The sequence below is a fragment of the Apiospora kogelbergensis genome (assembly GCF_038363985.1).
Source record: "Apiospora kogelbergensis strain CBS 113332 chromosome Unknown utg000008l_segment0_segment0, whole genome shotgun sequence".
Taxonomy (NCBI): domain Eukaryota; kingdom Fungi; phylum Ascomycota; class Sordariomycetes; order Amphisphaeriales; family Apiosporaceae; genus Apiospora; species Apiospora kogelbergensis.
Window position 1 is genome coordinate 1,809,240 of NW_027117425.1, and position 27,989 is coordinate 1,837,228.

The 27,989-nt window shown below is 52.6% G+C and overlaps 9 protein-coding genes across 9 annotated transcripts; 4 read left to right on the forward strand and 5 right to left on the reverse strand.

The window, feature by feature from the left end:
- Positions 1-1,982: 1,982 nt before the first annotated feature.
- On the reverse strand, positions 1,983-6,549 carry PG998_012541 (uncharacterized protein; the record flags this gene model as incomplete). Its single annotated transcript, XM_066879357.1, has 4 exons — positions 1,983-3,055; positions 3,244-5,583; positions 5,789-6,330; positions 6,398-6,549. 4 exons carry the CDS (start codon positions 6,547-6,549, stop codon positions 1,983-1,985), a joined length of 4,107 nt encoding a protein of 1,368 aa, XP_066725741.1.
- Positions 6,550-7,919: 1,370 nt separating this feature from the next.
- Positions 7,920-8,425, forward strand: PG998_012542 (uncharacterized protein; the record flags this gene model as incomplete). Its single annotated transcript, XM_066879358.1, has 3 exons — positions 7,920-8,045; positions 8,110-8,172; positions 8,306-8,425. 3 exons carry the CDS (start codon positions 7,920-7,922, stop codon positions 8,423-8,425), a joined length of 309 nt encoding a protein of 102 aa, XP_066725742.1.
- A 2,122-nt stretch (positions 8,426-10,547) lies between these two features.
- On the forward strand, positions 10,548-11,265 carry PG998_012543 (ubiquitin-conjugating enzyme E2 35; the record flags this gene model as incomplete). Its single annotated transcript, XM_066879359.1, has 4 exons — positions 10,548-10,600; positions 10,690-10,778; positions 10,876-11,007; positions 11,081-11,265. 4 exons carry the CDS (start codon positions 10,548-10,550, stop codon positions 11,263-11,265), a joined length of 459 nt encoding a protein of 152 aa, XP_066725743.1.
- An 846-nt stretch (positions 11,266-12,111) lies between these two features.
- Positions 12,112-13,381, reverse strand: PG998_012544 (uncharacterized protein; the record flags this gene model as incomplete). Its single annotated transcript, XM_066879360.1, has 2 exons — positions 12,112-13,135; positions 13,218-13,381. The coding sequence occupies 2 exons, from the start codon at positions 13,379-13,381 to the stop codon at positions 12,112-12,114; spliced, it is 1,188 nt and encodes a 395-aa protein (XP_066725744.1).
- A 1,437-nt stretch (positions 13,382-14,818) lies between these two features.
- On the reverse strand, positions 14,819-15,502 carry PG998_012545 (uncharacterized protein; the record flags this gene model as incomplete). Its single annotated transcript, XM_066879361.1, has 1 exon — positions 14,819-15,502. The coding sequence occupies one exon, from the start codon at positions 15,500-15,502 to the stop codon at positions 14,819-14,821; it is 684 nt and encodes a 227-aa protein (XP_066725745.1).
- Positions 15,503-18,072: 2,570 nt separating this feature from the next.
- On the reverse strand, positions 18,073-18,418 carry PG998_012546 (uncharacterized protein; the record flags this gene model as incomplete). Its single annotated transcript, XM_066879362.1, has 2 exons — positions 18,073-18,237; positions 18,305-18,418. 2 exons carry the CDS (start codon positions 18,416-18,418, stop codon positions 18,073-18,075), a joined length of 279 nt encoding a protein of 92 aa, XP_066725746.1.
- A 416-nt stretch (positions 18,419-18,834) lies between these two features.
- Positions 18,835-21,753, reverse strand: PG998_012547 (phosphatidylinositol 3; the record flags this gene model as incomplete). Its single annotated transcript, XM_066879363.1, has 6 exons — positions 18,835-19,781; positions 19,835-21,110; positions 21,157-21,322; positions 21,384-21,485; positions 21,544-21,630; positions 21,695-21,753. 6 exons carry the CDS (start codon positions 21,751-21,753, stop codon positions 18,835-18,837), a joined length of 2,637 nt encoding a protein of 878 aa, XP_066725747.1.
- Positions 21,754-22,355: 602 nt separating this feature from the next.
- On the forward strand, positions 22,356-23,754 carry PG998_012548 (uncharacterized protein; the record flags this gene model as incomplete). Its single annotated transcript, XM_066879364.1, has 2 exons — positions 22,356-23,499; positions 23,555-23,754. 2 exons carry the CDS (start codon positions 22,356-22,358, stop codon positions 23,752-23,754), a joined length of 1,344 nt encoding a protein of 447 aa, XP_066725748.1.
- A 795-nt stretch (positions 23,755-24,549) lies between these two features.
- PG998_012549 (uncharacterized protein) lies at positions 24,550-27,270 on the forward strand (the record flags this gene model as incomplete). Its single annotated transcript, XM_066879365.1, has 2 exons — positions 24,550-26,618; positions 26,712-27,270. The coding sequence occupies 2 exons, from the start codon at positions 24,550-24,552 to the stop codon at positions 27,268-27,270; spliced, it is 2,628 nt and encodes an 875-aa protein (XP_066725749.1).
- Between the last annotated feature and the right edge of the window lie 719 nt (positions 27,271-27,989).

Sequence of the window (27,989 nt, forward strand, 5' to 3'; positions counted from 1 at the left end):
GCTATGGCAGGGGGCGACAGTGCCGCCTGTCGGCAACGGGGTCGGCAGCGTTCCATTGAAGCTCCACGAGTGCGCCGGGTGATGGCGAGTCCAGGGCGCAGGTCCTCGTGGAGGAGTGGTATCTGCGGTTGGATGCTCGTTTGTGGTCGTGTAACGAACAGCAGTGGTTGTGGTGCTTGAGCTATTAGACACGGAACCGACAGAGCAAGAACTGTTGGCCTCGCTGGTGGGAGAGAGGTGGGAAGACGCAGGCAAGGAAGTGTCAGCGGCATAGGTGCTATCTGTCTCGTGGTAGCTGTAGCCTGCCTGTGCCTGGATGGCAAGCAAGAAAGCCGAGAGAACTATAAACAGCAACTATTGGACATGTCAGTGCGCCAGAATGAGGCAACGCTTTTCTTTTGATACTGACCTTCATCTTGGCGTCCTCATTGGAATGTAGACGACTTCGAGGGGGTGCTATACGATGTTAGATAAGTGTCGGACGATGTTGAGCGAATTTCGAGGATTAAAGGGGCCTGGACGAATATAGGCGGGCGATGTCCAACGCTGGTCGGATCCCGAATAAAATTGTTTAAGAGATACACAACGTCAAAGAAGTCCAAACGAATTTGAGCGGGCGACCTACGACACTGGCCGCGTCCCGAACGAATTTAAGTAAGTGAAGCACGACAAAGACCGAATTCTGGATGACGACGGGTAGATAGCCCACTATATTCGCGGGCGGACGGCGTTAGACGGTTTTCTTGCGACGCTGAACGTTCTCCAGACCTGCTTCTTACGACGTTGGACGTTGTCTAAACGACGTTGAGCGCTCGACACGCTATAGTGAACGGGACACGAACGACGGTAGGTGTCTTCACAGGTGCGAGATGATAGCGAGCGGGTATCCCATGGCATTAGGCTGGCAGTTGAGTGAGATCTCTGGGTTTGGAAATCAGCAACTTACATTTGATGACAATATCAAGCCGACAAAGAGAGTATAGCTACGACTCTGGAGAAGAGAAGGGAGGGGAAGTACAGTCAAGACTGAGGATACAGTAAAGGACTGTGGGCGCTAGCCAGTGATGGGGGTGTGGAAGGGAAGGAGAAAGAGACTTGGAGTCCTGGATGGGAAGGATTTAAATAGCCATCCTGGATATGGGACACCAGTCACTGCATTGAATGGCCTTTTACAAATGGGTGGTATCTGGCCACATACCATGGGCAACAGTGAATGTATGTGATGAGTACAAGGGGCATCGAGGGCATGCTTAAGTCTGATTACACAGAACGCTACAGCTGCAAGAGATCTTTCAGACTGAGTCATAGCAAACGAGTGAGAGCTATATACTATACAGTTGACGCTGAATATCCACTTCTATGACTGGCTGCAAAAGCTGATTTGGCATTCCCCTTGCCCGCGTTCTTTGCCGTAATGACAATAGTTCACAACAAAGATGGAGGCATATTGGATTTCGCCTAGTATGTAGAGCATCACGAAGATGCCTTTTGTGAAGCCGACCATGCATTTACCCGTATCCAGTTGTTTTCGCTCAATGGTAGAAACCGATGTGAATCGTTCCTGATAGGTTGTATTCAATGAAAAGACTAAACGGCACTTCACCTGTTGTGGCCCGCGGTAACGACATGGCTTGCTAGGGGGCATAGACAGATGTAATGCGATATGTTGGTTGGATCAAATCAGCTGTGTACGAACAGTAGATACCACCTCAATAAGCGAGACATCCCACCCCAACAAGGCTGTAGCTTTCAGGGTTGTGGTCACCCAAAGTATAATCCAGACGTAATCTATCCATGTGTAGGTCTCTTGCTACAAGCATAATCCGTCCCGTTATATGGCCAGGTAAGAGCGCTCCCTTTCAAATATTCACAATGCCACCTCAACACCATGCTAGAACTGTACAGAAATCGTACAACACGCGAGATCTTGTCATTTCCCTCGTTACTTCTCCAGGCAGTAACAGTCAGTTGCAGAAACTCCCCTATCGTCTCGACAGACCTGATGATCCTGCCCCTCCGCCACCAGGCCCCGCCTTCTTCCTAAGACTGGCCGAGCTCCCCCACTGGCCTGCCGACTTCCGTAACCGATTACCAAGGCTGATTCTAGCAGCGCTTAGAGTCGGCTGGCTATCGACGGTCAGTAAGGGCTTGCCTTGGCCGTCCGCCGCTGGAAGCTGCGAGCCGCTCGCCACGCTCTCCCAGTCATTCTTGTCGATCGAGTTGCGTCTATGGCGACCTCCTCCCCCTCCTGCGGTGGCTGTGGTAGATGTGATATCCAAATCCTCAGAGGGTTTACGACTCTTGCCCTGGCGCAACGCACCCATCATAGCCGCCCATCGCTCAACCTGGCCGTTACAAGCTTCTTCTGCACAATTGCATTCGTCGCCAGCCGGGCACTCTGTCTCGCCCATAGAATGCCACTCCTCCAGACAAGCTTCGTGAAGAGCGCATCCGCAGCCGAGACACGGCACGTACTGAGCATCCAGAGGTGCAAGGCAGTATACGCAGAAAAGCCGTGTTTGCATGCGCTTGCAGCGTTCACATGTGCCCACAGCGCCTCCTGGAGTCGCTATTCCATAGGTGGAACCTATGGGATCTAGCTGCGTCTCATGGATTCGACAGTATCCAACGACATCGAGGCCGCGCCCGGAAGATAAGACTCCTTGTAGATGCTCCTTCTTGGCCAGAACGATAGGTGAGGCAGCCCCTTGGTGCACCAAGGTAGTATGGCTCATGTTATCAGGGCTGTGGTAGGAGCTTCGGAAACTTTCTTGCCCAAAACTCTCGTTATGCGACATAGATGGATCCTCTTTCAACACATTGAACTTCATAATCTCGAGCCGTGCCAGGGGATGGTTCCACATGTGCAGCATCTCTGCATATGCATAGCGGTATGTCGAATATGCGGCCTCTCGACTGGGCTCTAACAAGGGTGTTGTCATCCATCCATCGTCGTCAAAGATTGATTGATCTTCTATCTCAACAGAGATGCTATTGACCACATGAAGTTGTATATCATCCTTTCGCTGCTCGTCGTCGGAGTACGAGTTTCGCGCTGTTGATGTTGGTTCAGATGTTGGACCAAGGATCATTGATCCACCCCATGTCACGTTAGGAGCGAGGTTAGCTATCATCTCCCCCGGACTTGGCCGTTTCTTGGTAGGGGGGATGATGATGCAGTATTTGCGAAGGGTCGTGGAAAGCTGGAAGCGAACCCGGTGTTCAGAGCAGTATTAGCGCGACGAAATAGCCGGGGCTCAGGCGATGTCGAAAGGCTTTGAGTAACGTCGGCATCCGACATGCTATCGCGGGGTGTTGTTCTCGGTGGAGGTGTGCCCCCAGACGGATAGGAGTTAGAGACTGGATCACCTAGCCAATATCCTTCCTCGGATCCATAGGACCCAGGAATATGAATAGGCGTGTGTACTGTGCCGGGAGTTGATACAGCCGAGTTGACGTGGCTTTTGTAGTTGGAACTGGTATGCCAGAGCGACGCATCGGTGGGGAAATAGTCTAGCGAGAACGAAGGGGCTTTCATCCCAAGAGGTGTCTCCGGTTGCGTCATGTGAGACTCGGCGTATGCGACGCCATCTTCAGTAGAGGCTTCGCTAAAGACACAGGAGAGCATTGCCAGCATCTGTATATCGGCTGCTCGCTCAAAGTACTTGAACAAGTCGGCGATGAACTCTTTGGCGAGTGGGTGCAGACCCCATTTGACTTTGCCTGCTAATTGACCATCCGAGTTCCCTGGGCTACCTTTGCCATCTCTGGCGTGACTGACAATATTCTTTGCAACGACGAGAACCGAGCTATTTCGTGGCGTCTGTTCAAGTAACTCGAGCGGGATGTCCCTTCGGAGCAGCAGCGCAGCATACCTCCAAACTTGCACGAGGTCATATCGACCATACTTGAGAGCCACTTCTGCGTTATGTTCACAGACCTCGGGCCCGTCACCAAAGATGGAATATTCTTGCGCCAGTTCTTGTTTCGATGGCAAGAGGTCCGACATATCGTGAAGTGATACGACATTTTTGGGTTTTGTAGAACGGCGCCTACTTGTGCCAGTTCCAGTCCCGGTCTCTACTCCAGTTCCCCCACCACTAGAGCGCATCGAGTAGCTACCACTGAATGTCTTTCTCAAGCGTCTTCCAGGGGTATACCACATGCTGACCTTGTGCATATAGGTCTCCTCGGAGTCGCTGGAGCTTGACGAATCATCCGCATCCTCGGAATCGGAATGGTCACCAGCCATTGAGGATTCATCCAACAGATGTCTCTGTCGCGGGGGCGGGGTTTCCTGTTGTAATCTTCCGAACCCTGCGAACGTCGGCTCGCCCTTGGGACGTTCCTTGACCGGGTCGGTGGGAGTGAACAGCAAAGCCTTGGCCTTTTCTTCCTTTGAGGGGAAGAAGCAGACAAGTCTTCCGTCGTTGGACCACCGACCGCCGCAAAGCCGAGGAATAGGTGGCAGAGTCGGCCGGCTGACAGGTGCAAGTGTAGCATCGAGCTCTACACTCGCGGTCAGCTCCTGGGACATACTTGCTGACCCCCCAGCGGGTATCTCGTCCGCTTCGTCCTCGCTTGAACTCTCATCTGCAAGAGGATCAAGCTCGTCATCCAAGTCTTTGACATTCTTGAAGAAATTGGTGCTGCTCGAGAGATCGGTTTCGCCGAGAAGGTAGGTGAAGGCAACCTCCAAACAATTTTGCTTCTTCTTTGCAAAGCGATAAGCGACTTGGTTAACCTCCTGATCTATCTTCTTGTACGTTTGATCTGACATGAGAGCGGATTTCTCGACCAGGAATTTCGGTGCCCTAGACTTGGGATAGCTGCTTGGCACATCGACTTTGACTTTGATGTAGATAGTGTCCCCATCGACACCCCAAGGGCCCCTTAACGAAGCATCGAGAATGAGGCCAGTCATGTCAACATTGTCCCACGTCACATTCGGCAACTGCTGACTGATTCTGACAATCTCATCCTGCAAAGGCTCTGGTTCTTCCCAGTGCCCGTGGTAACCGGATCCGAACATGGTGGAATCCTTTGATTCCTTCCTCTGGGGCATTTCTCTTGTCGGGCCCTTCTTTCTACTCATAGTGATGCCCTTCATCCAGCCGAGCTGATCAAGACTCCGGTTGGCTGCCTTGCCTACAGAGGCCTTTGCCTTCATCGAAGGGCCTCTCCAAGATGGTAGAGAGCCAGATCGAGACTGCTGTTGGGTTTGCATTCCCATGGTCAATGCGCTTCGCCTAGACTGTGCTCCTCCGCTACCGAGACGTGGATCACTCATGGTCGCCGACCTTCTCTCGCGCTTCGCGTTGTCGTCGACGGAGCGGAATGACTTGTAAGCGGCCCCTTTTCGAGTGAGGATGAGCCTTTTGACCGCTGCCCCTCCCTTTACATGGCCAACGGTCTCTAGTATAGCAGGGTCAACTCGGTTCAAGTGCAGCTCGTTATCTTCACCCCATGACACAAGTTGGAATTCACGGTTATCGATGCCATCGTCCGATATGTTTCCTCGACCTCTCCACAGGAACTCTTTGGCCTTTTGGCTCCCATGCCCGGCAAAGATGTTCACAGGATCTGCATGATGGTCACGCGGCTCGTCTTCAGCCCTGCGGGTATCGTACAGATAAAGGTTCCCTGGATCACTTTGAGGCATAGCTAACAAGCCCGAGCCAAAAAGGGGTATGTCGTGCTCTCCACACAGGGAATTCCGTCCTGATGATTCGCTCAGGTTCATCCGCCACACCATAGTCCCAGAATTTGATAGACCTGTCCAACGAACAAGTCACGAGGGCAGTAGACCGGGTGCGATTCCAGTCGAGCCCATAAATCTTGGAGGTGTGTGCGTTTATTGACTTGAGAGGCTCTGATGGCTTTCTCTCGTCCCAGATATGAAGCCAACGATCATGTGATGAAGCTAGGATGAACGGGTCCTGGCGGTTGTATTTGACCTGTGTGGCACCAGCGAACCAATCGCAGTATGTTTGAACAGGCTGGCGCGGCCTCCGCAGATCCCAACCGTGAACGTAGCCATCTACGGCACATGTCGCAAGAATATCCGGATGGTGAGCCGAGAAGTTGATGTCAGTAATGGCTCTGCTGTGGCCTTGAAGAGAGTGCTCGATGGCACCGTTGGCAGAAGCTTCCCTCAAGTTGAGATTCCAGATTAAACACCGGTGGTTTGCTGTAGATGCGACCCAGTAGTCACGAGCTGCGAATGGTGACCACTGAACATCCACCACCAACCAGGGCAGGCCGTGGCTACTCAGCCTGCGTGGTCCACTGTACGGCGAGTCCAGATCGATGATAGCAAGACCCTCGGGACTATTCAACGGTGTTGTCAGCTACGCATATACAAGAAGCGCGTAGAACAAGACATGAATACACTCACGAGGCAAGTGCAACATCGCGACCCGACGGCGATATTGTGGCCGAGCCGACGAGCCCTTCAACACGAATTGTCACATCGGCATCAAAAGTCTCGCTGTCGGCTGCGGATTTGATTGTCTTTCCTTTCTTCGAAGAATCCAAAAGCGACGGCATGATGGGCTCCGATTAGCAGACACTACCACCAAAGCTCGGCTGGCCTTGCATCAGGCAGGCAAATTGGAAATATGTCGACGTCGAAGGTAGTGTAGCTCTAGCTCCGCCTCATGGTTGCGCGTATTTCACTCGTAGAGGCCCTGGCGAGCTTTGCATGATTTAGAAAAAGGGGATATGCAGCGTCAGCCTTCGCCCTGCATCATGCAATTGGCGACGCCAGGATGGTCAGGAGATTACGATGTGTTTTCGTGATGGCCCGGATGGTAGTTTGATGGATTTGATGTTAGTTGATGGGATGGATGGCGTTGAATGAGCGCCTCTTCACGTCCAAGCTCCCTAGAACCTAGACCCCTGTAAATGCATCATTTCGCATGTCTGCATAAGTATCGGCTGGCCTGTGCGGTGGCTCCTCCTTTTGGCAACCCCAAGTGACCTACTGTAAATCCCGTAAATCTCGTAAATCTCTGAAAGTCATATATTATACCTCTACAAGTGATTAACACCTTGTAGGTTGATCCCAGGTAGACTTTTAAGAATTATCGAAAATGGGCAAAGTACCGCCATATACCGCATTCATAAAGTAGCATCCATCATTTTGGGAGCCAGGCATCAATAGTCAAATGCTATGCCATATGTCTGCGGGTAATCGCTCGTCAATGCGTAGCTGGCCCTCGCCATTTCTGCCCGTTTCTTCCGCAATACATTGCAGCCTGCCGGAACTTTGACTGAGGCAGAATGGCTTCCTCGCCGCCGGTCCTACATCATCTTCGGGCACGATTGGTCTCTGGGATTGCTAATGCAGCTGTTCTACTTCGAGGGGGTTGCCTAGGGGTTGCCGCAACCTCCGGGCGGAGATGGGACTACACCGGCCATCACGCATGATATGCCTCTCGAGCCATTTTACGGGTTACTGTCTCGCGGATTTGATACTCCTAACTCCTCGTTTATGTGTTTATACCGATGTATCCTCCAAGCTAACACGGTATGCTTCCATGGCAACCGGGGTGTGCCATCCATAATCAACCATTTTGTTGGTACTTTCGAACAAGCTCGCCCTCTAGGAAATCGCTTCCTTTGGGGGAGTACGACAGTGGGATCGTCGTTAGGATAGGTGCAATCCTGATATCTAGCACCAGCAAAGGACGCATGTGGACATGAGCTGCGTATGACAGGCTCTAAAGAGCGAAGAGGGCTCTTGGTATATCAGATGCTGTAGAGCGAGATAGTTGATAACTATTATAAAAGGGACCAAGGCGGCACCGTACGTTGAGTTTCTCATCATCTCACAGACATAAACTACCAAGCAATCACCAACTTCAATCGCCGGTCTTGACCTTACCAGCAACACCCCCTTGCCAAACTAACACCAGATGCATCTCTTCAAGCTCGCTGTCGCTGCCATCGCCAGCACTTCCGCCGTGTACTCTTTGCCTGCCTCGGACACCACTGAGGTCGCGGCCCAGGAGAAAAGGGATGCCAAGCTCGACGGCCAGGGGGTGCGCAGCTTTTCACAATCAGGCACATAACTAGATATAGTGTATCTAACGACCCTACATACAGAAATGCAACGGCACCAGTTGCAATTTCCTCTTCCAGATCATTGCCTGCGCTCAGGGAACTAGTGTAAGTGGCAGAAGCCCGGTCCACCCCCTTCCCTCTACGGATTCACCGACCCCATAACGAAAGTGGTCATAATTGCTAAGAGAAGCTGCTTTGTTATATAGTACGTAAGTCAATGTCCTACTATGACCCTCAGAATGTGGTACTCCCGCTGCCGGGTGCCGAAGGTGATCATCTTGAGTACGTTGCTAACTACCATTTCAAATCAGACGAAGCAGAGTGGGGGCGGCGACGGGAAGACTTGCAATATCTATAACTTCGGGAATGGCGTGGCTTACGCCTTGTGCCCCGGCCGTGGCGGCTGAGATTGATTGTCATATCATTGAAGGTTTCTTCCTGGCCGAAGATGTCGTCAATTAGATGGGGAAAGTCCACCGACTGAGACATTCGTTACATACATGAGGCTGGAGGAGAGTACCAACTACCCCTATTCAACATAAGGGGATACAGAAGGTCTTGTCGATAGGTTATCACCACCAACAGTCGGGTATTAGCTCATATATAGTGATAATACAATATTCATTCGGACCACCAGACTATGAATTCGTCTCGCTACCCTCAGGAATGAGGCCACAACCCGAGCGACAACTCACCGTTGTCGGGCATCAAACCCAGCCTCGATTATTTACACCTTCTTCCCCCTTTCACACGTACCTCGCCCTGGAATCCGATTAACAAGCGCCGGCTACCATGGAATCATTGGAGCTGTGCTGACATACACGATGTATCTGTATGCACAGCAAATGTCGAAGAAATAACGTCCCGAAATTCTGTAGCGGCGTGTGCGAGTCCTTGTATCTAGCTAGTCCTTTCCTGTGGAACGGGTCGGTGATTCGGCAGCCAACACAAGCTGTGACTGGCCTAATTCATCTCGCCTTGCCGCCCGTTTTGAACGAATTCGATTCTGCTCCTCGATACTCCTGAGCTTCTTCTCCAGTCTTTTCTCTTTTTTCGTGGCTGCTCTGACTCCAGTATCTACCCGGTAGGGTATAGAGCATGTTGCGATCTGCTCTAAAGTATTCGAAGTGGTCTCATCAATATCCTCGCATTTCTTGCAAGTCAGGAGTAGAGAAGCGCGCAACGTAAAGCTTGCGTCATTTCGCCCAGAGTGCAAATTGCTGAAAGGACAGCTGAGATAGCCTCATAGGTCGCCGAGCGAGCCGTTCCAAAAGCCGAAGACGTCGTTCGCGACGCGAATGGCGTCAATAACCGAGATGGATGGTACCAGCTTGGATCTAAGATTGCGCATCATCTCGAGGTTCGTTTTGGACTGCATGGTCAATGAGAATGACATAACGATCTTGCGGTGTAACAGACTCGATCCTCTTTCAAATATCAGCTAGCTTTATAACTATCGACTTCCCAAAAATAAAATTTCTTGAAGCTCGGCTAATGCAGGAAGGGAACCCCGTGACAAGGTTGTGCCTCAATAAGACGTCGAGATCGGATATCCCTTCGTTGCCGGTGTTTTCGAAACTAATGGTTATCAACGCAGAGTCTGACAAGTGTCCATTGAGTCCAAGGGCTTCGCGTAAAGTTTGGAGGCCATTTCTCGAGACTGATGAGTCGTAATGGCCGTATGGCATCATCAATCCGGGAAGGGATTTCGCATTGGTGCCGAGTGAGGTTGGACCTGAAGTGGCTTGCGCTGGAAGTAGACACAAAACGCACTACCTAGAAAGCGGCAGGTGGCGATATATCGACGGTAGGCACGAATTGTCTCAGCACATTTTAGTTGACCTTGTGGTGTGGAAGGATATCACGACGAGCGACGACGAGGTGATACTATGCCCGAGGGAGTGGAGTCTGGGCATAACTGTACATACGGACGGCGTATGCTGTTATGCAAACTCAGCTATGTATCCATGTTCTCATTAGTCAGGCTGGCCCACTATCAGAACGAGGGGCAACTGTGACTCTTATCGACAAAAGCATGCATAACTGTTGGGTTGGTGATGCAGAGGTCGCTGTGTACTGCACATGCTACTCGATTGCTCAGTGCTTACTGACTAGCTATTCTTGGTTATAAAGTAGCGAGTCCAAAACCTATATTCTAAGCTCCCTTTGTATACGTTATTTGGGGAGGAAAAACCGCAAGTTTTATCCAAATTCAGCCTTCTGTTCGCGTCCCTCCGGCATAAAAAGCCCCCCCCACCGAGCTTCACCTCCAACCCACTTCCAGACTCCCACCAACCATCACCAGAAGCAGAGCCGCCTCTCTCTTTGACCCCACGATTCCGGCTCCCGGCCCCAGCCAGTACCTACTTACTGCTTCCTAGATATCTGCTTTGCTTCTTTTCATTCAAAGTCCGCCATAAAGCCCATTATTCACTCATTATCCTCCTGTCCCAGACACCCAGACACCGCCCACCTTCAAAATGGCGCTGCCCAAGCGCATTATCAAAGAGACAGAGCGCCTTATGTCGGAGCCGTGAGTCGCATGGCCACCCCCCCAGTCTAGTAGCCGCTTCGCATGCGAAACCTGAGACTATTGACTGACTTGGATTTGCATGTCGACAGTGTTCCTGGTATCAGCGCTGTGCCCCACGAAGACAACCTGCGATACTTTGATGTCGAGATCCACGGACCCTCAGGATCCCCATATGAGGGTAAGCGCTCGCTACCTTCAACCCTCCCCGCCCAGGGGCGCAAACCCCTTTCTTCCGCCGTGTACGAGAACATGCCTGACATTTACACCGAAATCAGGTGGTGTTTTCAAGCTCGAGCTATTTCTGACAGACGACTACCCCATGGTGCCACCGAAGATCCGCTTCCTCACCAAGATCTACCACCCCAACGTCGATAAGCTAGGTCGCATCTGCCTCGATGTCCTGAAGAGTAAGTAGTCCGAGCGCACTTTGAGAGTCTCCTTTCATGTCGCTCCAGCACTGACATTACCTGTCCCCCGTAGACAATTGGTCACCCGCCCTGCAGATTCGAACCATCCTGCTGTCGATTCAAGCGCTTCTGGGCGCTCCTAACCCCGATGACCCCCTGGCCGCCGATGTGGCCAAGGACTGGAAGGAGGACGAGAACCGCGCGATTGCGACGGCGAAGGAGTGGACCGGCAAGTACGCCATGCCTGAGAGCAAGTAGATACGAGCAATCAAGCAAGAGATAAAGCAAGCACAAAAGCCAGAAGTGTATATCTTGGAGAGACAAAATCAGTGCACCGGAGCCCCCAGCCAAGCAAGACGACGACACGGAGCCTTAGGGCGGTAGTATCGAGAATAACAACAGCAGCAGCAGCAGCATATCATCTTATCTGGTGACATAGAGAGAGGAATCAGGTTACGGGAGTCGAGCAGCACGCGAAACACTCCTGATACTTTTCCTTGGAACAATCTGGAACGAATTGATAGGTTATGCCGGAGGTGGGAGCGAATCTGTGTTCTTTCTTGGGGCAGCATGCGCATGATGTTTCGGGGGCTGGCGGGTTCTTTCCGTGTTAAAGGTGTTGCTGCTTGTTATAGACATTGGGCCATATACGTCTCTTCCAGTTTTCAGAGAACCTAGTTTGGTGGGTGTGGTGTGTGATAGCAGTTGTTCACCACGTGGCGATGGGACACCCGAAGCCTTACAGTATCTCCAACTTAAAATTCAATCTTTGGGTCTACTGTGAAACACCACTAATGGTTGCAACATACAGCATAGTGATAAGTGTTGTCATATAAGTCGTCTCGTGTCTTTATCATAGCCGCTTATTCCAGTTATCTACAGGCTCTGCTGGCATACTTCCTTTCTGCTAGGATATCACTTCTTATTGGGGCAATGCGTCGCAGGATTACGAGAATGGCCTGCCAAATAACCAACATTCGGTGATTGGTTCATAGTATACATTGATTGTCCTCTGACTAAGCCGTTTTATGTGTGTCCGTCATATGTACAATCCGGCCAGCCCACCTGCTTCTATGCAGCAGGCATTGGTCGCTTCTGCCTTTCCTACGTCTCACCAAAGACGAACACCCCCTTGCCCTTCCTGAACCCCTGAAGCGTGCCCTGCACCGCCTCCCGCAGCGCCGCCTCCTCGGTATCCCAGTTCCAGTCGACGCCGACGGTGGGGGTGTCTCGGAACTTCCCCTCGCGGATGAGGCCGAGGATCTCGTTGACCGTCTGCTTCTTGCCCGCAGCGTCGCCGTCCGCCCAGCGGCTCAGCCAGAACCCCACGAACCGGATGTCCTTGAAGATCAGCAGGCCCGTGGGCAGAGCGACGGGCTGCCGCGACATGCCGCCGTACGTGACCATGGTGCCGCCGACCCCGAGCGTCTTGGCCATGGCCTGCGCCGACTTGCCGCCGACGCAGTTCATGCCCAGCCGGATCGACTCGCCGCCGGCGAGCCACTGCTTCAGCTGGTCCTTGAACTCGCGGCTCTGGAACTCTTCGTCCGTGACGACGTGCGTGGCGCCCAGCTCCTTGAGTTCCGCCCGCAGCGCCTCGGTCGCCTCGGGCGTGTCCCGCGCGCGCACCACGTTGATGCTGCGGTACCCCCACAGCTTGGCCAGCTGGATGGCGGCGCGCCCCACGCCGCTGTTGGCGCCGTTCTGGACGAACCAGTCGCCCTCGCGCAGTGCGGGCTGCGCGTAGTCGCGCAGCATGCGGTACGCCGAGCACGGGTTGACGGCGACGGTGCCCGCCTGCGTGGGCGTGAGCCCCTCCTTGTCGACGGGCAGGACGGCGTCGAGGGCCGCCACGACGTGCGTGCGCCAGGTGCCGAAGCCGGTCTTGGCGGGGATCACCCAGTCGCCCCTCCGCAGGTTGCCCGCCGACGAAGATACCACCTCGAAGAGGCCCTCGTTGCCGGGGATTACCGAGGGCTCCGTTGTGCCGATCAGCGGCGAGAAGCTCGGCTTCACGCCGTATGTGCCTTGGATTGTGTTCACGTCGGCCGGGTTGATCGGGGCGGCGAGCGCGCGGAGGAGGACCGAGGAGGAAGGGAGGCTCGGGGAGATGGAGTGCGTGTGTAATCTGCAAAGAGTCAAGAAAACGGATTAGCAACGCAGTATAGCTTGGTACAAACAGACCTCACTGCAATCAATGTTCTACGTACTTGAGTACATCGCTGGGCTCTCCGAACTTGGTGAAGACCAGCGACTTGGCCTGTGTATATCCATATGGTCCTGACTTATGGCGCACCTGACGGCCGAGGGTGGCTGTCGCCAGTTTTGCTGTCGTGGGCCGGGACAGACATCTGGGGAGGGCTTGCGGTCGCATTGTGGCCATTTTCGGGAGAATTGGTGAAGGACGATGGATTTTGGTGGCGGTTGGTAGCTACATTTAGCTCTGTCGAGAGCTGCTAAGATGTGCTAAGATGGAGCTCCTCGGCAATGACGTTGGTATTTCCTGTCAGTATGCCCCACACTGTCTGTTGTTCGAGACAAAGGACGACGTTTCCACGGCCCCGAATAACGTGCAGTCAAGGGGGTAGCTATGCGGAATAGCAGAGACACCCAAGCCAGACAACTATACGATAGCCTTTGAATGTACATGTTGAATGCAACGATTGGACTGCAGCGGGAAACACATCCGAAGTCCTCCGAAACACCGGACGAATAGAAGCAATCCTCTCAGTAGCTCTCTCTCTCTCACCCGATTGGCTCAAGCTCACAACATAGCAAATGGTATATTAGTATGGAACCTCATCAGCTGCCATCAATATGTACCAGCTGCTTTTTGGCATTTCATGAAGCTAGTTTCTTCCCGTCGAAGACATACCAGGTCGAGCCTACGTTTCCGTTTGCGAGTTCATGGCATGGCTGAAAAACAGGTGAATTCCTATACACTCTCACGAAGCCTCATCATTTACAGCCAATTGTACATTTCCGATTGAAACGATGGGAGTGTGTGCGGTGCCCGGCGTCTCACATATACCTGCGCGATCGGACCGGCGCGAAAGTCAAATGAACCTCTTTCTTGTTGGTGCCTGGGCGTTTGGAACAGCGATGCAAGGAGCATGCGGTATGCCTATAAAATAAATTTGACAAATGAGGTGCTCACGCGCCTGGAGAATGTTGTCTGCCACTCACAGGACCAACCGTCTCCGGATCTGCCATGAGTATGAATGAATTAATAATAACATTTATCCTGTCGCTCTCATATCCCATGAAACGTAGCATCGGACGCACAACGGCTGTCCAAGCTCTACCAGCACAATCTGTCTTTCTTTCTCTCACCCTCTCTCCTGCCCACCCTCAAGTTCCGAAACGAGGCTCGAAGTACATATCCACGGAGGCGTCCTCATATGGCACACGCACCCCGTCCCATCCTCCACGGGGGCAGCCATACGACCATGGTAGATAAAAACGGTGAGTGTTACATGATCCGTAAGTGAGCGGCCGCGTTCTTCAAGATGGTATTGTGATACAACATATGCAAAATAACGAAGGGGAATAGTCCAACCAATGAAAAACGAAACAAGGAAAATGACGCTGTATGTCAATGAATGAGCTCGCTCTGAGCTGGGTATCTCTTGTCTTCACCTCTGAGGTCCCAATTGAACCTTCAACTACCCACCTCCTCTCCCATACACCATAGGAGACGTTCTCGGCATGGTCAATATGCCGACTCTACGCTAATCGAGACTCTGGATGAGTCCAATGGCACTGTCTTTTCGCTAGCTTGACCAATGACCAGCGTACTCTTTCGGGCAGTTTACTTGATCTCCTTGAAGAGATCATCACCCATGGACGTATCGACCTTTGTCTCCAGTGCGCTCAGCTCGGGTATCATGGGCGGGGGCGGGCCTGCAGGTTTTTGCGGCGCCTCATCGAACAGTGGTGGTGCGGGTGCAGGTGCTTGTGAAACGGGTTCGACTACAGAATGATTGTCGGATCGAAAGCGCCTGAACCAACCGCTGGATCTCTTCGCCTTCCTCTCCTCCGCCATGACGCTGGCCGTGCGACTGGGCGGCCTCGAGGCGTTCTGGGTTTCGGCAATGGATGCTTGGTCGTCATACGCGTTGTGCAGCAGGTTCTTGCTGAGCAGGCGGCGGAGGCTGCCCCGCGTCGACAGGGTGGGGGACGAAGGAGCATCATCCGCTGCGCGCTTCACACCGCCGGTTGCTGTCGTCGTATTGACGGCATCTGCATGGGGTGACGTCTTCGTCTCAACGGCCTGGCCATTCGCGACCCCATTAGGCTCCTTCTTCTCGCCACCGAGGTCGGCTATTGTAGGGGTTTTGGGCGGTGTCGGGACCTCTTGCACCGGAGACGGGATAGGCGGTGGGATGTTAGTGCCATCCGTCAAAGAACCAAACTTGAAGTCCAATGCCGGTAATTGGAAGCGCTTGGTGGCCACCGGTTTCGCGGCGGTCGTGGTGGTGGGCATGGCAGGCATGGCTGGTGTTGGTCGGGCAGTGGAGAGAGCAGATGTGCTTATTGGATCAAAGGTAACGGGCTCAGGTCGCCGTACGGCAGTAAGAAATGGCAAGTATCTGCTGCACTCGGTGACTGGTGAGGTGTATTGGGCCAAAACCGAAGAAGGAACCACAGAAAGACGTAGCCACTAGAAAGATAGATATTCCTGAGGGGGCGCACGTTGAGGCGGACTACCCGGGTACGGACCGTGGCGGTTTTGGGGCGTCGAACGTTGTCAGTTCACAGGGGCCTCTCTTTTAACGGCGCGCTCAGCAGGGGGGCGAGAGGGGATAGCGACACAGGGCTAGATGGCATCAATGCAATTGGCAATATTGTTGCACAGAGAAGAAACAATCACACAAGCAAGCCCTCAAGGAACACAGAGAGTGAGGGACGAAGCGGCTGGAAAGGAAAGGTCTGAGTGACAACCGAAGAGAACGAAAGGGTGGCGCGCGGTCTTCTTCTCCCAATGGGTAGAAGGAAGAGAGGGACGACAAGACTGGAAGAGAGGAGAGCAGAACCAGGGGGGGTCAAGATCCTGGCGACAGGTACAATTGGTGGCTGAGGGATGTACCGTGGTCTGCGTTGGTAGCAGGTATTGGCATCGTGGGCTGGCTTGCAAGTCGGGGGGGTATGTCATCTTTGATAGATGATACATTAGTTGCCCATATAGGCATGTACATACGTAACAAAGGAGCCCCCTGTTTGTTGTGTAATTTGGGCCAAATAAGACCGTCTGTTTGTATATCACAGGTGGCCTACCTATAGCCAATGCAGTGCCGCCGTTGATGGGCCAGCGTAGCAGAGGACATGATTAGCAGAGCATCTTGAGGGCCATGGTACCTGGCTGGGCCGAAGGGAAAAGTACCATAGTTTTGGATGAAAGTCGATTGATCCCGTGTTGGATTAAATTGAATTCGATACGATACTGGGAGGATGGCCTGTTGACTGGTCCCCTTTTTGCTTAGGCTTCTGTGGTCGGAATAGGCCAAGCGTGGAGAGCCAGAGAGCGGAAAGTGGAGAGTTGGAGAGTTGGAGACTGGAGACTGGAGAAAAACGGAAAGGCTGGCGTCTGACAAAGAAACCCGATTGGGAAGGGGAAGGAAGCCGGGTGACAAGTCTAGCAAGTCTATCATCTCGTGCAACTGAACCACTGGAGTTCATGCTGGCCGGGTAAGGAAAAGAAAAAGGAAGGGGGAAAAGAAATCAGCGTTGCATTGCATTGCATTGCATAGGCGGTCTTGTGCTGGTCACAGATCCGGTTGGGAGAAGGACCGTTGCGAAGACCGGAACACGCATCTCATTGGTCATCATCAATGATATAGGTCAATCAAGCATGGAAATGTTGCGCAGCAATACCAGAATACGCTGTCAACTTACTCGGCTTTCTTCAGAACACGGCTCACACCCGAGTAAGTCAGTGAGTGCGTCCTTTGCAGCTTGCAGCTAGCTGCTATCTGCCACTACGCCGTCACTAGTACTAACTAGAAGTGCTGCTCGCGCGTGCAAGGTTGGAGCTTGTAGAACATGGTATATCGGCCCGCTTTTGAACAAGCTCACTGACAGGTTTTCCGGAACGAACGCGCCATGGCTGGCAGGCTGGTCTGTATGTACGGAGTATATGTACGGAGTATCTGTAGGCAAATCTCGGATGTCGTACATTAGGAAGTAACGGGATCTTATCAATGCGAGCAAACAAGCCAGCCTGGATGGGGTCAACTGGGTCATGGCTTGGAGGGAAAAGGGCAACCTGCAAGTCCAATGCAATAATGATCCATGCTATGCTGCACGATCGTCTGCAGGTAAATTGTCCGACATCGTAACGGCTTCGTTTTATAAACCCTAGGCAGCTTGAGCTGGTAGTTCATTGATAGTCCGTTTCGACCAGCTCAATACTTTTAGATAACGATATTCCTAGGCGTGAGCAGCCAAGCCTCCCCTTTACGTGTACCACGGACGACCGCACGTATCTAAAAATACAGAGCAGCAATGGCCATGGATTGGCCAATCCTTCAACCCTCGCACGAAACACATAATTTAGCTAGAGCCTGAGATCAGGCGGATGTGCGTCGCGCTCACCTTGAACAAAAGCTTCATAAATCTATACAGCCCACCAACCCCGCCAATGATCTACGAAACACCGATTCATGGAACGTGTCTGTCCGATCACCCCCAAAAAGGATGCATGGTCAACCTAGCCAGTGACGACTGATACGAAGTTGCCTTTGGCGACGGCCAGTCGAAGAAGCAATGCGAGTACAATAGAAGCCGATGTCGTCCATCTGTTCGAAGTGCACTGCTTACCTCTGTACCATTTAGAACCCAAAATCGAGTTTGACATACACCGAACTTCTTTTCAATAACCCCTGGCGCTCAAGCAGCCCCCCCTATGGCCACCCAAAAAATAAGTGTCAAGGGTAACTTATTTGAAAGACAATAAATGCTGATCGTACTGAATCCCTAGGCGGTTACCGCAGATCTTATCAAGGGGTAACAACCCCTGAGTCCCCGTACCTACCCACAGAGGCTCACCTCCTAACCAACTTTGACTCAATCCTGTTTCAACCCTTTCTTCTCATCGACCTTCTGCCCTAGCAAGTCTAGCCTCGACATCTTCTTGATGGCGCCGTCCAAGATACCCACGGGAAGCAGCAGCCGCATCTCAGCCGTGTGACGGCCCCTCCACCACCAGTACGGCGGCCTTGGTGCCGTGCGCTGCCGCGGGCGCGTTGTCGGAGAAGGTGGACTACACGCCGCTGATGAGCAAGTTGACTGCCAGGACCCCGAAGGACGCGAGCTCGAGCCGCAGGCCTTCGGTAAGGCTGGCGCCCGCGACCTTGGGGGGCACCTTGTAGGCACCCTGAGACGGGACGAACCCGGCTCTTGACTTCCGCATGGGCTGATGTTCTCTTTGCTAAGCACTATCGTTCGGCTTTCCCCAGGTTTAAAAAGATTATTGTTATTTCTAACTCTACATGTGCAAGACGAATCGTCGTGGGAACAAGGTCGTTTGCACCTATGCTCGTGGCCGTATGCAAACGCGGAAGGGGAATCGATTGAGACTCTCGGACAAGAAACCGAGCTAAAACGTTCCTTCTAGCTAATGCTTACTTTGTAGATAGACATCTATCGCTGGGTGTCAATGCAGCACAATGTAATGTGAAATCTGCTGCCACCCCTTTCAGTGTTCTACCGAATGATCCCTATCCGTTAGGCCACGGTTGTCCAGTCATTTTACTGCAACAATAAAATGTAACACAACAGACTGATATTATTAGAAACATATCCTCCCCCTGGGTAAGCCTATGTCATCTATGCCCTGAGCGCCTGCGTCTTAGCATGCAACCAATCTATAACAACGGGCATGTAAGCACTAAGGCTATCCTCCATGATGCTCCAGAAAAGCCGGGTCGCCTCTTCCTCGGGGAGATCCAGATGGAACCTCTCCTGAACCTTGAGGACGGCCTTGTCGGGCTCGAGTTTGATATCGGGGATGTTGGCATGCACCATGAGACTAAACAAATTCAGAATCAGGTTTGACGACTTGCGCAGTGCCGCGAACGCCAACGAGCAGTACTGCTTAAACTGCAGGTACAAGTCGCTGCTGGACCCGCCCATGGCGTCGACCATCTCCTTGCTTAGTTTTACCGCGGGCGCGAACGGCTTCGGGTCGCGCCCAAGGATGAACCCGAAATCGGCGTGGAAGAAATGCCCATCGGGCGTGAGCAGCAGGTTTTCGTTGTGTCGATCACCGACACCGAGAATATAAGTGATGACACAGTAGCCCGCACAAGACTTGACAAAGGCGTCCAGGGTTTCCTTGCGAACACCCATGTCGGCGCGCTCGTCAGGGTTATGCTGTTTGAGATAGGCAAGGACGGGATTATTGCGGTGTTTCTTCGCAATGTGTGCAAACGTCTGCGAGGGGACGAATTGTGAAGCACCAGCCGTCGTACTGGTGGCTAAAATCTTGTAGGGCGAGAGCTTGAGGTCCAGGTTCTCTTTCTGAAGTAGCTGGTCCATGAGTGTAATGATTTGGATTACAAGTTGGTCTTGCCGCAGATCGTCACCGGTTTTGAACATCATCGGGTATTTCCCCCCGATACTGTCTTGAACGTAGCCATAATCGGCGATAGAGACGACTTGAAGACTCGAGTTTCCTCGGGCACAACACCAGTAATCATCACCGACGGATCCAATGGAAGCGGCAATGGCGGCTCGATAGTGAGCATCTCCGTCTTGGGGTCTGCAAGGAGGGCCTTAACTTTGTCAAGTTTGCGGTTGGAGGACTCATTCGAGGCTTGGATCTCACTGGAGATTTTCGAGAAAACCGCAATGAGTTCTGCTTGGCGCTTCATAGTTTGGCGAGTCTCGAGACCGCCTGGTCGGCTTTCCAATTCCCTCATGAAGTCGTATTGCACCTTTGCATACATCGTTCGAACCTCAGGGCCTTGCTCCGGGCTCTTGTCGTCCCACTCAACTCCAAGATACCAATAAAAGTAGTTTCCGAGGGTGAAATTCTCGACCGCTCGGGAGATCAAGAACGTTGCCAAAGACGACGCTTCAGTCGCAGGATGTCGAGAGTCGGTCGATATGTGCTCGAATTTAAGCGCCTGCACCAGCTGCAATAGGTAGAGCATCAGCTCGTTGTCGTCCGCTTTGCTTAGCCTATCAACAGCATAGGCTCTCACAGCTGGGCTGTCAAAAGTCGGGCCAAGTAGCTCCAGCGCATCGTCCACATCGATCTCGGTCCACTTTGCGAGTACTTGAATGGCTTGTTTTGACTCGCTTTGGTCTTCCCAATTGACAGACTTCACAAATTTGGTCACCGCACGCTTATCCTTCGTCAAGTGGTAACGGAATTTCCAGACCAGATCCTTCTCCTCCAGTGTTAGAGTATGAGTGGGCGAATACGCCATTATCGTATTGAGCTCATCTCTGACTTTGGCGTTAGGTCGCAAGTCCTTATCAAGGATACCATGCCGGTGTTGGCTACGGACGAGTCGTCTGTGTTTGCTTTCTGCAGGATTATCTTTTGCGGCAACTTCGGGGTCATATATCCTCACTATCCGGGAGCTCCCACCCGCGGTTCCATTGATACCAGGGCCAAACTGGACCTCCGGAGGCGGCTTGATATCGATGTTGGACTGAGAGGCTGATAGTTGTTGAATGGTAGAGATGGGGGCTGGGGGGTATTCATGGTCCGTGAAGACAACTGGAAAGTCAAACCGAGGCAACTCGATCGTGAGAGTGAACTGTGAAGGGCCACTTTCGGCGTCATGCTCAGTGTCAACTGAGCCATTCTGTTCAGGAGACTTGCCAGCCTCCTGTCGTAAGCTAGCTTGTCGCTGGAGCGACTTGACCGAGCTTTTTGTAGCCTCAGATGCCCGCCGCTCCGACACTCGCCAGACTAGGTGGTCAAGCCATTCCACCTTGGGTATCTCATTCATCTCGTATTTCTTGAATAGCTTGTCCATCCGATCCATCTCATCGCGTTCCTTGTCTACGGCGACAAGCTCGTTCTTCTTTGATCCCTGTCTCCTCTTAGGAACAGCGAAGGGAGTGGTTGTGCCATCATTTCCATCTGCCTTTTTGATGGCGATGTATCATGCATTTTAACCGACCCTTTTGAACCTGGTTGTCCTTGTCGAACAACGGCAGCGTGGTGCCCCCGAAGGGTATCGCGTGGCCTTGAGCATGTTTGCCTCCTGTTGGAGAGACATCCCAGAGAGTGATGGCTAAGCACGAGTTGAGCGGGAGTGATTTATAGGGGATTGGAACGTCAAGCCATTCGTTCCAACTGCGGGATTGTTCTCAGATTAGCCAGGTTAACCGCCAAACTCCATCGGGTGGCGCCTAACCTTCTTTCGTTCTTGAACGCTTTGTATGATGTCTGTACTGGCACGGTCAAAGGTTTCGAGCCGGCCCAGACCTGAACGGTCACATACAGGTCGGAAAAGGGGCTGCCAATCTGGTCAGAAACTTGGTCTGTTCGGATGGCGAAAAGCGCTGCGCGCATACCTTGTGTTGGAACCGATATGTCGTAGTTCGGGTCTTTTTATCAATGTCGATTCCTTCTGGGGCGTCTCGTCGCCTTCGAGGTTAACTCTGTCGGTTCGCGCATTTGGTCAGAACGTGGGAAATGGACGGGGACAAGAGATGGAGAGCTTACATGCGTATGCTGAGCGGGTAGTCCAGCGACACCGATTGCGCGAAGGAGAACGTATCCATTCTGAAGCACCCAGGCCATGCATGGCAGGTTCTGAGAGCTACCTGAGAGAAGGATGAGCTCGTGGGAAGATGTAATAATCTTGCGCCAATGAAGCGAGTTTGCAAACCAACGGGTTGTTGTCATTCATCGGAGCTGAGGGTAGCAGGTCAGGTCAGGTCAGTTACAACAGGCGCCAGGCGCTACAGCAGTCACGTCACTACACTCTACACTACCAGTAATGTAGGTGGGTGGGTAGCTACCTAAGTACATATCGGATATGCATATAGTGAAGGCGCATGGATCATCTAGGTGGGATGTTTGAGGCCTCAAGCACCAGGCTCGGACGTCTGCCCCACGGTTTGTTCTAGGCTGGCAGGGCGATTTAATTGCTGGAGCAAAGCAAAGGCAATTAAACCCAGAACGCGTCGCCAAGCTTACGGACGCGTTGAATTACCCACCATCGACGCCAGTTTAGCAACACGAGCGTCATCGTATCCCATCGCGGCCAAACTCAATCAATTGTGGTGGTCAAGTGTTGCTGGTCTGCTCAAACTTGCTCTTGATTGCGCGCCGCTCAGTGGCGTGACACGCGGCTGCTCCACGGCACGTGCCGATACACGCCATGTCGTCAATTAGCCCGTCACCCGAACCCGATTCTCCATCGCGGGCCTCTGACAAGGAGAACAGCTCGAGAACATTGGTCATGAGAGACAAAGGCAAGGGAGTGGAAAGCGCTGCTAAGAGAAAGCGAACCATGACAAATGGCGGCGGCCCAGCCTATTCGCGACGTCGCACAGCGGCACGGGAACCTGGCGACGAGGACGTCGTATTGGGACAATATGACCCCGATCAGTCCTTGGAGGAAAAGCGGAGGGTCCAGAAGGGTTTTCGAGACCTGCTGAAGACCCTCAAGGAGAACGGCGACGAATTCCTGCAAGCAGATTCGGAGGGTCTGCATGAGACTCTGCGCCAGGCGAACGCCCTGTCCGCAAACGTGAAGCAGACAACGGAAGCTACGATCGACTCAAAGCTCCTGGTCAACACAGTCGACGCTTCTTACCGAAAGACTATGCGCCTGACTGCCGGGAACACTGCCCAAGGTATCGACGTGGACGAGGCCGTGTCCAAATGCATAACTTTTATGAGGATAGGTGGCGGTATTGTCGACGATGACGCACCTGGGTTGTCCAGCACTCAGCGACAGCGGAGACGTCCCAACAGAAGCGCCCTTGCAGCAGTGGATGAAGACGACGAGGAGAATGGTGATGAGGGAGATCCATTCAATTGGGAACACCTTGGGAGATTTGCCGGTGGTCCTCAAACTCGACGGCCTGCAACCCCAGGGTTCCTTTTAGGGCCTTTATCAGTCGAAAAGAAGATTCGCAAAGTAGTGAAGAGAAGTGCACCTTTCCGGCCCGGAAACCTTCAAGAAGTGCGTCCCGAGGTGCTGAAACCGGATGATATCCAGAAGAACGAGAATGGTGATCTTGCTGGCATCTGTGGGGCAGTCTTAGAACGCCTCGTGGACGTCTTAACAACAGCACAAGATTCTGCCGAAGCTGCGTGGAATGCTGAAGACACTGAAAGAACGGATCAAATCATGAGGAAATATGGATTGAAAGCAAATGGAGGCATCGACCTGCTGAGATTTGTGGTGAATCCTAGATCGTTTGGTCAGACCGTTGAGAACATGTTTTATGTCAGCTTCTTGATCAGGGATGCCAAGATCCGTCTGGAATACGACGACGACGGATTTGCAACCCTTGGTACGCTTACACTGTATTGAACCCATCGCTTTACGCGAATACTAATATGCTGCAGTACCGGTCGATAAAGACGAGCTCGAAGAACAACAGAATGCTGGCCGGCAAGCCGCTAGGCAGAGACAACAGGCAGTCTTCCATCTTGACATGGACATATGGCGGGATATTGTCGAGGTGTACAGCATAAGAGAGTCCCTAATCGAACATCGGAAAGAAGAAAAGGCCAAAGGGCCGGGAGCCCGTGGATGGTATAGTTAGTTGAGGATTGATGTACGGAAAGACTGCTGTTGACACACCAGCAAGTTGGTTCCCGTTTTCAAGCGACAGTTTGAGGTGTGGTTTGTAAGAGGTTTGTGGCACAAAGGAGCCAGGGAATTGTATGTACTCAATTGTGTGCCGGGATGAAGCCATGATACCCATATCGGCATTTCACTTGCAAAGGATGCTTATGCTATGTTTACTAACGGAGCGAATGTTGGAACCGGATAGAGGAAACACCACGATGGGTGGAAGATGCCCATTGGACTTTAATCCTGCCCGTACGCGATACAGTCCTGGCCATACGCGCCTGGTGTCTACATTGGAGTTCTCGGGTCTTCGCCCAACTTCCCACCCAATTCCATTTTTTAGGGCTGTCCCAGGTGCGGAGGGAGCTCTGTTACTCAATGCTAAGTGGCCATTGAATAAGACAGGCAAGGTTTGCTTGCGGATGCCTTTCGTGGTAGTTGCGATAAAGGACGCTTCAAAGAAGCCTATATCGACATTATTCTTTTCAACGAGCCTAATTCAATGAGCCTGACAAAGAGGCGTGGCTAGTGCAATCAACACTGCTTCACATAACAACCAAGCTTTGTCGATTAAGGGGTTTGGCGAGACGGCCAGCTCCAGAGTGATCTATCAAAAAATGACCAAAACAATAGATCAATCACACTTTGTCCCTTCGCTACTAAGATCGCTTGTTCAGCGGACAAACATCGCTTATCCTTCTTTTTCTCCCTCTACTGATGGCACTTTTCATGACATAACGGCAAATTGACAAACCTCAACGCGATAATGGATGAAGGGGGTGATTCAGCTCAGTTTGACCAAGCGGGGGAACAAGGTTCTGATGGGGATCGACAGGAACCTCCTCCCGGATCGAATAGCGAGTTCCGGAGTCTGGCCATGGAGCTTGAGGATGCTGAAGCACTCGACTCCGACTCCGACTCCGACGAGGCGGATGGACGAGGACGGCAGCCAACATCCCCTAATCCAGGCCCCGGAGACGAGGAACACCCAGAACGACCTCCTTACCGGGGCATGTCGCCTCCGCCGCTTAGTTACTGGGGCGAAGAAGGCCTGGCCGAGGAGCGTCGCATCAAGGAAGAAGTTGCAAAAGAGGCAGCGGAGGAAGCGGAGGAGTTGCGCAAACGCCCGAAGCGAGTACCGTCATTCATCCCGCCCGAGAAGGCGCCTAAGGACACGTTCCCAACGCAGTCGGACCTGGAGCTCGCGCGGCCCATCATCGGCGTGCTGAAACAGATGGTGCGCTGGTACGACGCCGGAGAGCACATCGACGACGACGAGCTCCTACGGGCGGCAATCCACGAGAGCGCCGCGGAAGAACGAGTTAACAGCGTCTTCGCAGGCATGCTCAAGCAGGACCGCCGTATCGCGACGTTCCGGGCCTTCCAGAAGGCGGCGATACAGGTGCCCTACTCGCACGGGTTCTCGGGGGACGGCTCGAAGTTGGCGCGCGCGATCCTCGCGGTCATGCCCATGCCTGGCTCTGACTGGCCGGGGAGAGATAAGAAACCCACGAACCCGTACCGGGACGCAGCCACCTCTCCCACTACGAATGCGGAAGAAGAAACTCGAGCCTCCAAAGAGGTCATGCAGCAGCTCGCCGACGAGAAGAAGGAGCTCGAAGAGCAGCTGAAGAAGCTCCAGGATGACGCCGAGGGCTCCGAACTCGCTATGCAAAAGCTCACCAGTGAGAAGGGTTTGCTCGAGGAGAAGCTGGAAGCGATCCCAAGCGATGCGAACAAGATCATAGAACGGCTTACTAGCGACAAGAAGGACCTTGAGGAGAAGCTGAAACAAGGCCAGGATGCCTTCGAAGAATCCGCCACTGCTATTCAAAAGCTCACTAGTGAGAAGGGGTTGCTCGAGGAGAATCTGAAAGGGGTCCCGAGCGACGCGAATAAAACTATAGAACGTCTTACTAACGACAAGAAGGACCTCGAGGAGAAGTTGAAGCAAAGCAAGGATACCATCGAAGAATCTACCGCTGTTATTCAACAGTTCACTAAAGAGAAGGGGAACCTCGAATCCAAGCTGGAAAACGAAAAACAGGGATTTGAGTCTAAGATAGAAAGCCAGAAGAAGGATTTAAAGGAGAAGCTGAAGGCGTTTGAGAATGATACTCAAGCTTCTGCCGACATGATACAGCAACTAACCGGCGAGAAACAGGACTTGGAACGAAAACTGAAAACATGCCGGGATAGCGTGCAAAAGTCGGACAACGCCATTAAAAAGCTGACAAGCGACAAAGAGTCTCTCGAGCAGAAGTTAGAAAAGGCGACCGAGGATGATGGTTCGGACCTCATCATACGACAACTAGCCGACGAGAAAGCGGATCTCGATGATGAGCTAGAGAGATACCAGAACGACATGCAGCAACTAAGGGACGAAAAGAGAGCACTCGAAATAAGGCTGGAGGACGAGAGAGAGGAGCATGATGCCAAGCTGGATATCCTGAATGAGGGACACGAGAAGCGGCTGAAAGAATCTCAAGACAACTACAGACAGTTCCTCCAAGATACCGAGGAGGACAGGCGCGGCATGGAGGAGCTACACGCACAACGTATAGAGGCTGTGGAAGGCTTCAAGAAGGAGAAGCAGGTCCTGGAAGACGCAGTAACGAAGCTGGAAAACGAAAAGAAAGACGTCAGAGCTGCTCTAAGAAAATACGAGGCGAGGAACGCGACATTACGAGAGGAAATACAAAACCTCCAACAAGAGATCGAAAAGTCCAAGGAACGTGTCAAGGAAGTAGGCGAGAGTGACGCAGATGTTACTGAAGTTGTGCGGACATCGCCGGCAAAGACAGGCTATGAAGAGCTTCTGCAGTACTACACAAGGTAAGATACGCACTCACAAGGATACGCACACGTCCGGAAGTCGAGTCTTCGTCTAACATGCCACCTCTGTCTAGGATGGAAAGCGCGCTCAAGATCCATGAAAGCGATCTCGAGGAAGCCGGCCGCATACTTGTGGGGGGTCGGCGGCAATAAAAGCAACCTGTACCACGTCCAGGCCAACATCCGCGCGAGCTTCGATGCGACCAAGGACGACGCCGGCAATATCCTCGAGGAGTTCGCCGAGCTCCACGAATACCTGTATGCCGCCATCCTACAAATGCACACCGACGACCAGCTCCTGCGCGCCCTCAGCGGCGTCAGCCTCGACTACCAGAAATTCAACTTCGCGGAGCTCGCCGCCGCCGCCGCCGGACCGGGCCTGTCGTCGCCATCATCCCTTGCGTTGCAGCAGCGGCTGCTGGCGGGAGCCAACAACCTTAACCCCTTGGCTTGGCTCAACTTGGTTTCGTTCCTGTTCTTCGTCGCCGCCACCCTGGCCGAGGGCAGCAAGTACGCACAGTGGAAGGCGGCGAATGCGACGACACGGGCGTTGTACGCAGAAAATCGGGCTTATGTTTGTGTGAGCGCACCTCATATGGCATTCTTCGTCGAAATGGTGCGGGAAATGATCGGCATCCGGCGGTCGAGCTGAGCGGATCATCTCTCTATAATCAGCTGGGGAACAGGTACGACTGAATACATCGGCACCAACCGTGCCAGCACGACAACGACACTCTTTCGAGAACACCTTTCTTTTGTCGCTTCCACTACAGTGTGTCCAGCTATGATGTGGACACTAGTACATAATTGGACATCTAGCTAATATGACTGTATTGAAGTCGTATCTTCTGCTATTCTCCTTTCAGGGCTGTCACGTAGTGATCTCGGCCGGGTGCCTTTGGCCCCTCAAGCCCTTTGACTGCCATCTGGACTCGTGAGAAACGCACCCCTTGATTAGCATAGATCTAGTGATGGGAGGCCTATCTCATCCCTTGCGAGGAATAATAACGTCAGTTTTCAAAGCCACTTACCCATACTCAACGTCACATTCATACCGTACGTCGGTACCTCACACTCTTGGCTAGGGAATAACTTCCTTTAACCGAAATTCCCAATTCCTGTTTGAGTTGCTCAAGTTGCCGTAAATTACTGCAGCCACCTTTTTGCCTAAACGTTCTTCCTTATCCCACGTCGTATGCTGCTATGATATCACTGACGCACAAAGCATAAAGAGTTGCCCCTAAATACTAACTGCCAAGTGTTGAATGACAAGTGTTTTTCCTTTCCAATTTAACTCTCTGTGCCCCCACGAACTTTTGGGGACAGGTGAGGCTCCGAGCTGCCCCTGAGCCGCCGAACTCTAACCTCAGC